The sequence below is a fragment of the Haemorhous mexicanus genome, chromosome 3 (assembly GCF_027477595.1).
Source record: "Haemorhous mexicanus isolate bHaeMex1 chromosome 3, bHaeMex1.pri, whole genome shotgun sequence".
NCBI lineage: Eukaryota > Metazoa > Chordata > Aves > Passeriformes > Fringillidae > Haemorhous > Haemorhous mexicanus.
This window is the reverse complement of record NC_082343.1, coordinates 5,615,536-5,629,515: the sequence shown is the minus strand read 5'-3', so window position 1 is coordinate 5,629,515 and position 13,980 is coordinate 5,615,536. Positions and strand designations below refer to the sequence as shown.

The following is a 13,980-nucleotide window of genomic DNA, read 5'->3' as shown; positions in this document are numbered from 1 at the left end:
TCGCCCTGGGGACCTCACAAACACAACACAGCACATCTCCCCTGACAGAGCTGCTGCCCTCTCCTTCTGCCTTCTGTCCCAAGCTTGGGACAGTCTCCCAACACCAGAAAGCCAGAAAACTGCTTTTGCCTCCTCCTGCTCCTATGGCTGTCACAGAGGAAACTGCAGGAGTAGGTGAAGCAGCATCCTTCACATTACCCTGCTGCAGGCACCAGCGCTTTCCCCCCTGCCCCAAATAAAGAGAAAGGAAATTTTCAGAGGCAGAAAAGGGAGATGAAGAGCAAATTCCCCTTTTCAACACTTCCCTGAGGCAGCTCCTCTCCCTGACCAAACTCCTTCCCGTGCGTCTCGCCCTCATCCCTGCCCTGTGAGGGATGCCAGGGAATCCTAAAGCACATCCAGACCCCCTGCTCTCTCCCTTTCCCACATTCCACTAGCAAACCCTGCTCACAGAAGGCAGCAGTGACAGCAGCAAGGCTGTGCTACAGGTGGCTGCACATCTGGGTCATCCCTATCAAAACCATCCATCACGATTTCCCTTCTTCATGGTAGGCAGCGAGGAAAAAAAAAGAGCAGCAATGAATTAATCTCCAGCTGACTTTCCATCACTAACAGAGCTACTTTTTATACCATTCCAAGATCCTGTGGCTGCTTGAACCTGGCAATCATGACCTTACAAGGCTGGAAAAGCAGCACTTGAGAGCCTCACTGTTACCAGACAGACCCTTGTTTCTGGGAAGGATTGGGTAACGTGTTACAGAAAGAGCTAACTCTCTGGAGAAGGCATTTATCTTTTTAAAAGCAGTGAAAAAAACCCCAGTTTTTCACTTTTAAAAGCAGAGGAAAAACAAACTGTATTTCAAGCCCCTGTGATAGGGGTGAATACCTGGGGTTTGACTGGGGGGTTTGTGCTCAGGAGCTGAACAGCCACTGCTCCTTCCCCCACATTTTTGAATTTCTCTCCTAATTTTGAGCCTACACAGTGGGAGGAAAGACGGTTTTGGGTCAGATGAAATGTTTTAGTGGAATAAAATATTTCATTTTGGTTTGCTCTCTTTTACATTTCTAGCTAAACAGAATTCCGCAGAATTAAATTTAGTCTGAAGATACCATAAAAATGTGCTGGGAAAAGAAACATAGCAGCTCTTCCACCAAAAAAAAAAAAAACACCAAAGGAAAAGAAAAAAAGAAAAAATGGGGGAAACCATCACTTTATTCCAGTTAAATTAAAAAATGACACCCTTGTAGCTTTGCCTGAACAATTTCTGTTGGCATCCAAGGCCAGGCTGGACAGGGCTTGGAGCAACATGGCTTAGTGGAAGGGCACTAAAAAAAAGCCACCCCTCCCAGAAGAAAAAGGAAAGGGAAAAAAAGACTGTCATAAGCCCTGGTTCTCACTCTGGTATCTCTGATGATAGGGAAACATCACAAAAGAGAGATTTTTTTCATGTTTTCCTCCACAAAAGATGATGAAGAAACTGGATCTTGCATAAAAGTAAACAAGCATGAGGGATAAAAAGACTATTTCTCCTGTCCTTTTGCCTTACATCTCCTTTGCCCTTGTGTTTCCCTGCACCACCACCACATGAATCTGTAACTGGTATTTGTTTAATTGCTGTTATTTACTGTTTCCACAGAGCTGGAAAGGCACTTGGGGAACAGAGACAAGTCTCAGCCCAAGAAAAGACACTGGCTCTGGTATTTAACCCCAGTGTTTGGTACCAAGTCTGGATTTGTTGCCTAAAAGCACTCCTGACATGAGGTGACACTCGGGAAAATTCACTGACAGCCAGCCCTCACCAGGCAGTGCAGAGCTGCAGGGACAGAGTGAAAGGACAGGGATAAAATACAGTGGGACAGGAGTGTGGAGGAGCTGGGAATTGTGAAACAAGCAGCTGGGGACAGAAGTGTGAACTCAGGCCTGGCAGAGAGGGCACTGGAAATTCCCCTTTTCCTGCATCTGCTCAGAAAACCCCTGAGATGATTCTTGTCAGTGCTAAAGGCTGAAGGGCAGCCTGTAATTGATGCTGTGCCTTCCTCCCAAGGAAAATGAGTTCCTGGAACAAACACAGCTTGTTTCCCAGGAATTAACAGCTGGAATTAACATGGGAGAGCAAGGTGCTCCAGAAGTTGCAGGGTGCCTGTGGTCCTGTTCCCTGCCACTGGCCAGCAAAAGGATCTGGTGGCTCTGAGAGCAGGAGGGAGCACCCACCCCACAGAGCATGCTGGTGGAAAGCCTGGCTCCAAACCCCTTTTGTTACCACAGACAATGCCCCCCACTGCACAGGGGTTCCTGCCCTCCTTCAGACCCATCTGTGTGTCCCCAAGCCAAGCTGAAAATCACCTTAGTGACAGAGAGTGTTTTCCCTCAGGTAGCCACTCCATCAAATATTGAAAGAGCTATTACCTTTCGGGGATGCCAGCACACTGGCTGTGTCCATTATTTATAACATAATGTATTCATTATGCATTTTATCCCATGCTCCTATCTGCTGATCTCATAACAGGCCCTTATACACAATTTTAAGCAATTAATCCTACCTTAATTACAGACAAATATATATATAAGCCTCAGGACATCTCTTTCTTACATTTATTAGGAGTAAGCAAACATATCTAGAAATAAATCTGGTAGTCAGGGAAGAGAGGGACATGGCCAAGCAGCCTGGGAATCATAGAACTGGAGCCAGGCACACTGCAGTTAAAATTGCCAGCTTGGGCTAGCTGGAAAAAGTAAGTCTTGTCCTGCCACAGATCCCTCCCACGACATCCATTTACTTACTGGTGGATCACTGAGCACATTGGTGCTGCTGAGCCTCAGGGGGCAGGGAGGTCCTGTTCATCCCACTCTCCTTTGTGCCTCCAGGTTCTTTTTCCCAGTCCCCACAGGAGGGGATCAGTCCTGGGATCCCCCCAGCAAGAGGCAGCTGCTCAGCCTGGTGCCCCTCTGTTGCAGACCCTGAATTATAACATAACTCCTGTCCTCTCTCCCATACCCAAACCAACACAATGGTGACTGAAAAAACACTTTTAAAGAGGGGAGAGGAAAAAGCCTCTCTGGACACATCCAGGAAGCTCCTCATGAATCACCACAGATCAATACAGAGAACTATCAGAAACTATCTCTGGCTTCAGCACATTTTGCACTGGTCCTTATCAGGTCGGCCCAGGAGCATAAAGCTGCTGAAGCCATTCAAGGGAGATCTGTCTAAGGCTTGGCTGAAGATTGTAGAGGCTCCTTAGCAGACCCCTGAAATGGCTCTAAAAGCAGATAAAATGGATGCAATCCCTGCCCAAACTGGCACCTACACTTTTTCTTCTTCCACCTGGGAATGTTCCCTACCTGCTGGAAAAACAGGCACAAAGGCAGCAGGTACCAGTCCGCAGCAGCACCCCTGCCCTCCTCTGAGGAATGAAGCCAGCCTGGAATGCTACCAAGTGTTTTAAGGAAATAAATAATACTTTAGAGGGGGGGAAAAAAACCTTTTGTTTTTAAGCAGAGGTCCTGGAAGAAAAGGACAGTGCTCCACATCATACCAGAATCAAGTGTTTGAGGCTGTTCTTTCTTTATAAGGCTTTAAGACAGGCAGACCCTCCAAGAAGCTCTTTATTCTTTATTTACCTAAAGTGAGACACTGCAGACCCAGGTTTAATTCACTGCTCTACTCTTAGCCCGTGAGGTGACCTTGGACAAGTTGTTCTGTCCAGATTCTCAGCTGGTGTCAGCTGGCACCGTGCCACCACAGCCAATTTAAACAATTGGAGATGCCAGCCCCAGAGCCCCGGGTCCTCAGCCTCCCTCTCCCGAGCAGCTCTGCCACCCCCAGGGGCACTCAAGTGGGGGCAAGAACTCATGCTTCCCTTGGACAGTACATGGTTTTCATAAAATGAAACAAAAAGCCTGGTTTGGTTTTTGGGAATTCTTTTTTTAAATAGCCTTATGATCAAAGCTTTAAAAATATTGCTGTGCTCTGGTGAGGCCCCACCTGGAATTCAGCTCTGGGGCCACCGACACCAGAAGGATGGATGGACCTGTGGGAGCAAGTCCAGAGGAGGCCACAAAGATGCTTCTGCTATGGAGACAGGCACCCCTGCAACCTCCCTTTGGATCATTTCTTCATTCAAGAGGCTTTTGCATTACTCAGTTACTTTCTTGGACAACTCCTCCACTTCTGAACATGCTTGATTTGCTGCCTCCTCTGATTTAGCGCAAGAACAAATCCAAAGAACACGAAACTCAATTTGTTTTACTCTGTCAACAGCCAGCAGCAAAGTTAACTAACTTGAGGGTGTTTTTAAGTGCTGCCTGCCTCTCCTGCCATGCCACTGCTGTCCCAGCTGGAGCACAGAGCCAGCAGCACCTTGCTGTGAGCGCAGCTGATGGAACCTGCCGAACAAGCGAGCTGTGTATGGCTGGGACCAGTTCCCCCTCAAGTGAAGTGTTGCACTGTCTCACAGGCAACACTCATTTACAAGAGATTCTTTCTGCCCCATCCTCTGAACAACATACAAATCAAATACAAACAACATACAAATCAAATGTAGAGGTGCACTGAGAATTGGAGGGTAGGTCTTGTCAGAGGAAAAAGGAATGTCCATGTAAGGCTCGTTTCTCCTCCTGCTTTATGTTACAGGATGTTCTGGCCATCTTAGGGAAAAAAAAACAGTTGAGTCTATCTCTGAATAAGGATGATTTTAATAGCAGACCCTTCAGTTGTTTGTAGCTCAGTTAGCATGTTTTTGGCTTGCATATCAAGAAGATTCTTTTCCTGGACTTCAGCAAGCTCTTCCCCAATCAAACCATTAAAATCTGTTTGCAGTTCTCACTGGATAGGTGATGCCTGCTGCTGTGCACTTCAATCCCTCAGCCACCACAGGGACAGGCACACTTCCCAGGGCTAATCCACAGGGACAGGGCAGAACACTTGGGGACCAGAGCTCCACCTGGGTACCTGTCACTCCCGAGCCTGGAGAACCCCACAGATTCTCTCGTGCCTCAGTTTCCCTCCCTTGCAGGCTGCAGACACGCCTGCTCACCCCATTTCCCCCAGCGGAATCGGGGGCTGAGGAACTGCCAGAGTGAGGAAGGGCCAGCTGGGGTAACCACTGGACCCCAGCACTTGACACACTGCAAGGCAAGCCCTGATCCTGACTGCCTGTGGACACAAACCCAGCCCTGAGCTCTGCTCACACCATCGGAGGAGCAGCAAGCTCAGGCCAGGCTGTGCATCCCAGCACTTCACACAGCTGCTTGGCTAGCAGCTTGGCACAGCAATGTCCCAAAACAACCAAACCCATGCCTCCATACCCCACCTGATACTCCTCTGTGCCCCAGAGGGTTTTTCCCCTACTAAAAGAAGGTATTTCCCCTTGCCAACACACACTCACATCCACTGACAAAGGACCCGTGCCCTGGCCTTGCAGAGCTGAGCAGGACAGTGTGGGGCACGAGATACAGCTGGAGACACACCCTGCTCCCCTCCCCTCCAGGCTATTCCCAGGTCCCAGACAGGACCTGGGGACCATCTGCTTCCCACAGGGAAGGCTTATAGGCAGATGACATTCCATGTTAGCCAAAAGAGTCCATAAAAGGCAAATAAAGTCCCAGCAAGTACTGTCTCACACAGCTTTCTCCCTGGACACCACATCTGGACTCCTCTTCAATGCCTCCCTTCCTCCAGAAGAACAAGGCCCAGGACCTTTCCCTGGAGTTCTTGGTACAATGCTCCTAGTCCCAGGAATACAAAAAAAAAAACCAACCCCACCCCACAAAAACAAAACATCAAACCTAAAAAAAAAAAAAAAAAAAAACACCCACAAACAAACAAACAAACCAAAAAGAAAGCAAGAAAAACCCAGCTTAAACATCTCCAGTTCACCTCAAGCTTCAGTCTTTAATCTGGCCTGGTGTCCAGCCCTTTCTGCTGGATGCAATATCCTATCCCACTCCCTTCCCTTCTTTTCCCTCCAACAATCAAACACATTGAGAAATCCTGTTATTTCCAGAGTCTTCTCAGCCTGCTTCTAACGAAAAGCTTATCATCTGGAGATTGTACCCACTTTATTTTTAAATCTGAGCATGAAACTGAAATCCAGCCATGCAACAGTACGGACAGAGGGACTGCACCTATTTCCTGTCTCACCAGGTAAAGCTGGTCCCCTGATTCAGCATTCTCCTAAATGAGTGATGGAGACCTCAACATCCTCCCAAATTCCTGGGCACAGCAGGCTCACCCCATGGCCACCTCGCTGTCCCAGCAGCTCCACTGCTATGGATCCCAAGCTGACAAAATCAGGGTTCAGTCTCACCCGAACATTCCTTTGCTGACTGCTGTGGAGACCTGACCTTCTGCAGGAGGTGATGCAAGGAAAGGGAACATGAACATTGCCATAGGACAAGACAGAGGGAATGTGAACCTTGCCATGGGATAAGACAGAGGGATCAAACTCCAAGGGATCTCCAGCTCACTGCAAACTCCCCATCCAGATGCCCTTGGCAGTAAGTAACAAGGACAGGCTGCTCAGGGCTGCAGGAGTCTGACAGTCCAGCAAGGATCCCACAGGGAGGAGAGACAGAACACCTGCATCCCTGTAGGGTCAGCCAAGAACCCATTCACGAGCTGCAAATTACACACATTTACCACCTTGTTTCCACAGGCTTTCCCTTTGATGCTGTGAGTAATGCCGAGCAGCCACAAGGATTCACTCACCGTCCTGAGAGCATGTCTGCAGGAAGGGATGATTACCATGGAAGGACCTGGAACACGCTGCCCACACCTGGGCATGCCTGACCACTCCTGCCCAGAAAGCCACAGCAGCGGAAGAAAATTAGGATGAGGTTACCAGTGGCTTTTGGCATCGGTCTGACTTGGCTCCTGCTGATTAAACCCAGAGCAGAACAAAGCTTTTCAACATCCCCAGCGCCCTCCAAAGCCCCAAGCCTAAAGACTGTTCCAGAGAAGGGCAAGGAAGGCAAGGCTAGGAAAAGAGTAAAAGCTTTAAACTCTCTAAATTTGTTTTTAAAAATGCGCTGCTGAAGCTCAGCTGTGGGCTGTGAAAGGAGTTGGGAAAGAGAGCACAGCACAGTACAGCTCCCAACACCGAGCTGCTGCACTGAATCCTAAGGTGCACCCCTCAGACCCTGCTCTCCTGTGAACCTCAAGTGGTTTTCATTCCAAACCACAAAATCCTGAAATTTTCAGGCTCAGGTTTCACGAAACCTGGCTGTTTTCTTCAGCTTTTACTATTAGGGAAGGATTTATGAAAACTAAATTTTCTATGCTCGTCAACAGGAAGTAAAGAAGGGGTAACTTAAACCACTCCAAAGGAACAGAAACCAGGAAAAACCCAATGATCTTCCTAACTACCAGAGAGCTGCCATCAATTTAAAGAACAGAGACAAAACAGAGTGAAGTACCCTGGGACAGGCTAACACCTAGAAGCAGGTCAGGTCCAGGGTGAGGGGAGTTTTCCAACTGTGGGGCTGGATGCTGATCTCCTAAATGACCCTGTACCATACCAGCACAGACTTTTTTTAATGTCTGTATCCTCCCAAGAGGATGCAGGCACAAATACCTGCCACATGAATATATGACAGGTTCAGCCGAGTCTTTTGAGCATCTCTGACCAAAAATGGACAGTGTGACCAGCCTGCCTTTTCTAATTATGGACTACTGAAGATTAGCAACAGGAAGGAAGTACTGAGAAAGGGCTGGGACAGAACCAACAAAGTATGCCCACCTCCTCATGAGCTCTGCTGTTCTGACCACAGCCACCACCCAAGGGCTCTCTGTTAATGCCCCTCACCAAGTCATCTCAGTGTGCTGATTTGGCAACAAACCTCCTTTATTTATGCTGGTCTAGTTTTCTGCTGGGTTAGCCTGCTGGAAAGGCTCAGCTAAGGGCCACCACCACGCCAGAGCCCAGGCAGGAGGCACCAATGAGGGCAGGAGCAGCCAAAAGTCATGGACAGGGCAGGACTGAGCCCACACAGCTCCATCAGCACAGGCAGGTGTGCAGCACAAGCCAAAGGAACATCAGCTGCTGAGTCCCTCTGCAACTCACCCTCTGCCAGCCTGATGTTCTCTCTGCTGTTGAGCAGCTGGGGCAGCCAGCAGCCCTCTGCCCTCACACCCTGCTGCAGCCAGAGCACCTGAGCATCCCGAGCATCCCGCATGGCCATCCCGAACACCACGACCCTGCAGTCCCAGGTGCTGTGCCAGAGACCACCTCAGCCCTGGCAAGCCAGCCAGCCTGGCATGAGGCCTGGCACTCCCACAGCACTTCAATGAAGTGGGCTGCACACAGACCCTGAGATATGGGAGTGCTGAAGGCAGTTCTCCAGCCACAGCCATGTGTGCAAGCCCTGCTCTGCTGGCACCTGAAGCTGATGCTGCCAGCCAAGCACGGTTTTGGTCAGGTCCCCTCAGCCCTGCAAGCAGCACTGCAAGTCCCATTCCTGCTGCTCTCCAAGCTGCTCGACACAAGGGCTCAGTCTCAGTCAGCTGTGGGTGCAGGACCTTGAACAAGTACTAAATAAATGAACAAGTCATTTCCTGCAAGGCCAAACACGCTCCCTGCCAAAGAGGTCACATACCATGCTCTGGCCTGATGCCTCTCCCGAGTTTGTGAGGGTAAATTCCCATATCCAGGGGTCCAACGATTACAGCAATACATCTGGGCTAGGATTACTCAGGCTGAAGCTAGGATTACGCTCCACTGAAGAAGTGAGGAAAACAACTGCTTTTGTGCTTTCATTACGTGACCTCTAAAGTTCGGTTTGGGTTTCTTGGTTCACACAAACCAAAACACTCCAATCAGGGAGTTTTCACTTCAGCTCTCAGCTAGAGGACCGGGATCTGTCCCACCAAGGTTCTTCTGCCTTATTTTGGCAGGAAGGAGATCTGTAAGGAAAAGCCCTTTGAGGCAGGGCCCGTGACAAAGCTGTCAGGAGCAAACAGCCTACGTGGCTCATTCCAGCCTTGCCAGCTCCTCCAACCAGCACAGGGGTGGAAGGCAGACATGCCCAGGATCTTTGCTCCCCATCTCACATCACACCACCCAGGATTGCTCAGAGGCTTTCTAAGAGTGTGTTTTCATGACATGGATGCTTTCAACACACCACAGCCCACAAGGACCGGGCAAATACCGGTCCTGTGAAAACAGCCTGAGCTTCGTTTTTAGGTTAAGTCTCAGAGCTAGTCAAAACTCATCTGACAGGCCCTGCTCCACCATGCTGAACACTTCACTCCCATCAAGTTAAAACAAGACTTAAAAGAAACCTGAATCTTCCACACTTGAATCACGCAGGCAACTCCATGTGCTTGGATGTGCCCATCCCCATGAGTAAGGGCTGCAGAATCAGACCCAGCTTTTCCTCACCATCCTGCCAAAGACACAGACACAAAGAAGAAGAGAAAAATCCCACTGACTGATGCCCCTGCTATTTCTGCTGTTCATGACAGCAAACTGGTAAAAGGCCTGACTCAGAAGCCTCCCTTGAAAAACCTGAATCATTACAATTTAGAAGACAGTCTCATAATGAAGTCTCCACTCCTCCCTCTCTTTACAATAGAGATTTCGAGTCAGACTGATGGGGGGATAAGGAAAGGGGGGAAAAAATAAATCCAGCCTCACACTTTGTTCGACCCTTTCTGCACGGGTGGCAGTCAGGCAGCCAGAGGTTGGCAGCTGGATCTGGGGTCTGCAGGGCTGTGTTTGGTCTCAGTTACACCTCTCAGTTACCAGTGTGACCTCCTTAATGCCAGAGCAGAACCACAGACTTACACTACCAGCAAGCGAGAAAGGGGGGCACCCCAGCTGTATGATCACACCAGACAAACAGTGTGAACTTGGATTTCTTCTCAGCACCATATCTATTTCCAAAAGCTTGACCCTTTTGGGATAGAGAGATCATTGGAATGAGCCTCACAGAACACTATAATGTTTTAACACTTTGTTATTACACATCATTTAGCATCAGGAGATCTCAAACTCTCTTCACAAAGTAGCCTTATTTTCGAGACCCAGCCAAACAAGATATGGAGAGCAGAAAGGCAGGGGGAGCTACCAGAGCAGAATCCCAGAGCTCATGCCCTGTCCCCTAGAGCTGCCTGCTCCAGATGGAGCAACTAGACTGCTGTGGTTACCTGCCTCTTGCCTGTTTCCTGTGGAGACGTGCAAGCACACACACACCTCACAAGGAGGCTCTGGCACCCAACACCCTCTGCACAAACACACACACAGAGGTCTGCAGTGATTCCAAAAGCCTGGCTCCTCCAGATCCAGGCCACAGCTGAAACGGTGCCTGAGGGGAAGGGGACTGACAAAGAAAATTTGCAGCACCCAAAACAAGCGTGCATCATGCAAAGAGGTGATGGAGCAACAGTCACTGCAGCAGCCCGGGCAAGCCTGTGCCCAACCTCACACTGCCATCGGTCCCTCTGGCATCAAGGATGTTGGGAGCTGCATATGCCACATGCTCTCCAAACAGCACACACAGAAAACCACCCCAGAGCCTCCTGCCAGGGCAGCAGAGAGAGAGATGCCAGTTGACACAAAAGCACCGCAGTCTAGTCAAAAGTTTATACTGTGGATCCTAAATGCTGTTTTTATGTGGGAAAAATACTGAAAAACCTACACAGAAATACACCTTTCCACCTCCTGAGCACAACACAAATGCTGGAGAGCATCAGGCTATACCCAAGGCTTTCCTGAGAGCCTGCTCACTTTGGGCCTGTGCAGCATCAACAGATGCAGTGGATGCTGTGGAAAATTTTCCCCTGTGACATGATTCCTCCCCCTGTCACTCCTGGCTCTGCGTGGCAAATGCCATTCCTCACCTCTTGGATTAACTCTGAGCAAACTCTGATCACAAAGTGAGACAGGCTCCCAAAGTGAAGCAAAGCAGCCAGAGCCCTGACACAAGTCTGCTGCACCAGCTGGGGGACACTCTGGCAGCTCAGGCAGAGCACAAACGCACCTGTGGCACCAGCCTTTACAGCAGATGGAACTCCTTCTGCACAGGCAGGGACCCCAAAACATAGGATGGGACGGAGCACTGCACTTAAGAGAGAGGAGTGCACTCTTCAACTTCCCGCTGAGGGGAAGGGGGAAGAGAGCACAGGTGTGGCCCCAGCACCACAGCCCTTCTCACCGGCAGCCTTTGAAGTTTAGGTAAAGGAAGGATGGATACTGGTGTCACGCATCTGCATCTTCTGTGCTGGCAGACCTGAATATACCTCAGTACATACATAAACTCCTGTTTACTTACAATGATGCTCATGTTTTTCCTGGCCTTACTTCTTCGAAGCAATCACCACGTTTGTAAGAAAAAGCGTAAGTTTAAGAAGACATGGGGGGAGAAAAAAAAAAAAAAAAAGACAATTCGATTAAATTGAGGGCATAAAAGTCCCGAATCTTAAAAACACATCCCAACATCGTTATACTCCACAAGAAACACTGCGTTCAAGCCGTAGCTGGTGTTTGTGCTCTTCTCTGAACATCAGAGCATTCCTCACACCATGCTGGACACCGTGAAACCCTTCAGACACGTCTGTTTATTCAAAAAGCAAATTCGAGTCACGGAGGCGTACGCTCTTCTTTTCTTAAAGGCAAATAAGCCTTGCCTAAATTCTGCTTACATTCGCGGCTCCGCAGAGCAACAACGCGACCCGCTTCCCACCGCCCCCCGCGCAGCCCAAGCGCGGCGGGCAGGGCACCCCCACACCCGCGGCTCCGCACCAGGGCTCCGGGCACCCGGTGCCCGCCGGGACCCCCGGGGCGGGCGGGCCCCGCTCCGCACGCCGAGCTCCGCCAAGTTTCGCGCCGCTCCCGCGGCCGCCTCCGGCGCTCAACGCCCCGGCTCGGGAGGGCCCCGCGCGGACCCCGTGAGGGAGCCCCGGCCGGCGCGGACCCCGTGAGGGAGCCCCGGCCGGCGCGGCCCCCGCAGCGCCGCCCTCCGCTCCGCAGCCGGGCTCGGCCGGCCCGGCCGCTGCCCCCCGCCGCGGCCCCGCACTCACCGCCGCGCCCGGCCGCGCAGCCGGCCAGCAGCAGGGCCAGCGAGCACAGCGCGCACAGCGCGCAGCGCTGCCCCCTCAGCAGCCGCCCCCGCCGCCGCCGCCGCTCCGCCGCCGTGCCCGGGGCGCCCATCGCGGCCGCTCCGCTGCGCTCCGACCGCTCCCCGCGCCGCGCCGAGCCCCGCCGGGCGCCGCAGCGCCGCCTCCGCCCGCCCACCGCGGGCGGGACGGGGCGGGGGCCGCACGGCGGCGGCGGGGCCGGCGGGGCTCGGCCCCTCCTCGGGCAGCGCTCGGAGCGGGCACGACGGCGGCGCGGTACCCGCTGTCCGCTGCCTGCGGGTCCCTGGGTGGGGACGGGGCTGGCTGGGCAGCGCCTTCGGTGAGCGTCGCTCCATCGCACCCATCGCACCCATCGCACCTCCCGCCACCGCTCGGGACCTCTCGGCATCATCGCCTGGGCTATGGCCTGTACCGCCCGTGCTGTGTTGGACACAGAAAAGCCCCAGCGCGCCACTGACCCCTCACCTGTGATCCCGGCGACAGAGGGAGGCAGCCCTCGCTGCCAGCCCCTGCGCTTTTCAGACAGCCGGGAGGTTTCTCATTGCGGGTGGCTGGGGATTTTTCCCCCTTTCCCACACTCTGCCCTGAAGTTTTTGCCGGGTGAGCAGCCACCTGTCCCACCTGCCCTTCATCCCGGTCCTGTGTGAGCCCTCTCACTTCCCATCACTCTGCTGGGCACCCTGGCTCACACCACCTGCTCTGGCACAGGACAGCCCACGCACAGCTGCTCCAGCCCTCCTCTGCTGGGGCTGCCGCGCTCAAAAAACCTGGGCCTGCCAGAACCTTTCTTCCCCCCTTTCTTGTAATGTCGTAATTGCCGCTGGAACATTGGCACAAATGCCTAGAGGCTGTGCTGAACCCGAAGCGTTGTGTACACACCAGGGAACAGCTGCCCCTGCAGGGCCCACACTTGTGGAGACACTCCATTATCCAGGAAGGGCCATGGAGTTTCACAAGGGATGGACCTTTTTGGCTGGAGAGACACCTTCAGCTGAGATGAATAGGACAGCAGAACGAATACCTCTGTTCCTAAGGTCTGACTGTTCCCCAAGAGCTGCCATGGCACACTGGACACAGACTGAAATGAAAATAAACATCACTGTCAGTAGTTCTTGGTCAGTTACCAACCTTTCTCAATAAAGAGAGTCTCATTCTGGGGCAGCAACAAATTACGTGCACCCACCCTCCCCTGAAAGGGTTTCTGCCACTTCTGAACTTGACCAGGATGTTGGTTTCCAATTCTACTCTTACACATTTACTGCTTATGCTCCTACACACAACTTTAACAACACAGGTGTCTCTGTTGGCCCGGGGTAGGCAGAGCCAGCTCCCACCCAGCCAGTAAACTGAGCTGAAAACTGGCCTAGGATATAACTATGGAAGAAGGGTTTTGTTTTGGTTTGTGTTTTTTTCCGGGTAGGATACACTCCCTTCCCCCTGGCAGGGCAGGTTTTATCCCATGGTAAACAGCTCTGAAACCTGCAGCACTGTCAAACACTACAGCAAGTCACTCCAGCTGAGGAAAGAGATCCTGACTGTCACCGATTGATGTCATGGGAAAGCAATCAACCCACTGCGGGGTGAGAGGGGCCTGGGGGTGAAAGCCCCTGTTGCTGACAGGGCAGAGCACTGTGACAAGTGCTCCCGAAATACTCCCTTTAAATTTAAGTGTCCCTTTGAAGTCTGTAACTTCTTGAAAATGAGACCCTGAGAGTCACTACAAAATCATTATTCATGCCTCCATCATAAGCTTCTTCTGGTCACTTTGCAGGGCTGCTTGTAAATATCAGGTGAGAGCTCACTGTCTTGAGAATGCAGACTGGGACTATCTGGGAAGCTCAGGAACAAATTTTCCACTCAGAATCACAAGGTAAGTTAGCCAATGCCTTACTAGTGTAGTGAG

The 13,980-nt window shown here is 51.5% G+C and overlaps 1 protein-coding gene across 4 annotated transcripts in view; it reads right to left on the bottom strand.

Annotated features, from left to right (window-relative positions):
* The window catches only part of SLC24A3 (solute carrier family 24 member 3), a 111,349-nt gene extending 99,199 nt beyond the window's left edge, over positions 1-12,150 (bottom strand). For 3 of the 4 annotated variants that reach the window (XM_059840644.1, XM_059840643.1, XM_059840646.1), the window contains exon 1: positions 12,021-12,150. In XM_059840644.1, coding sequence (XP_059696627.1) covers positions 12,021-12,150 — 130 coding nt within the window. Of the gene's footprint in view, positions 1-11,272; positions 11,732-12,020 lie in introns of those variants that run through there. The other variant, XM_059840647.1, reaches the window with a different exon arrangement.
* Positions 12,151-13,980: the final 1,830 nt, after the last annotated feature.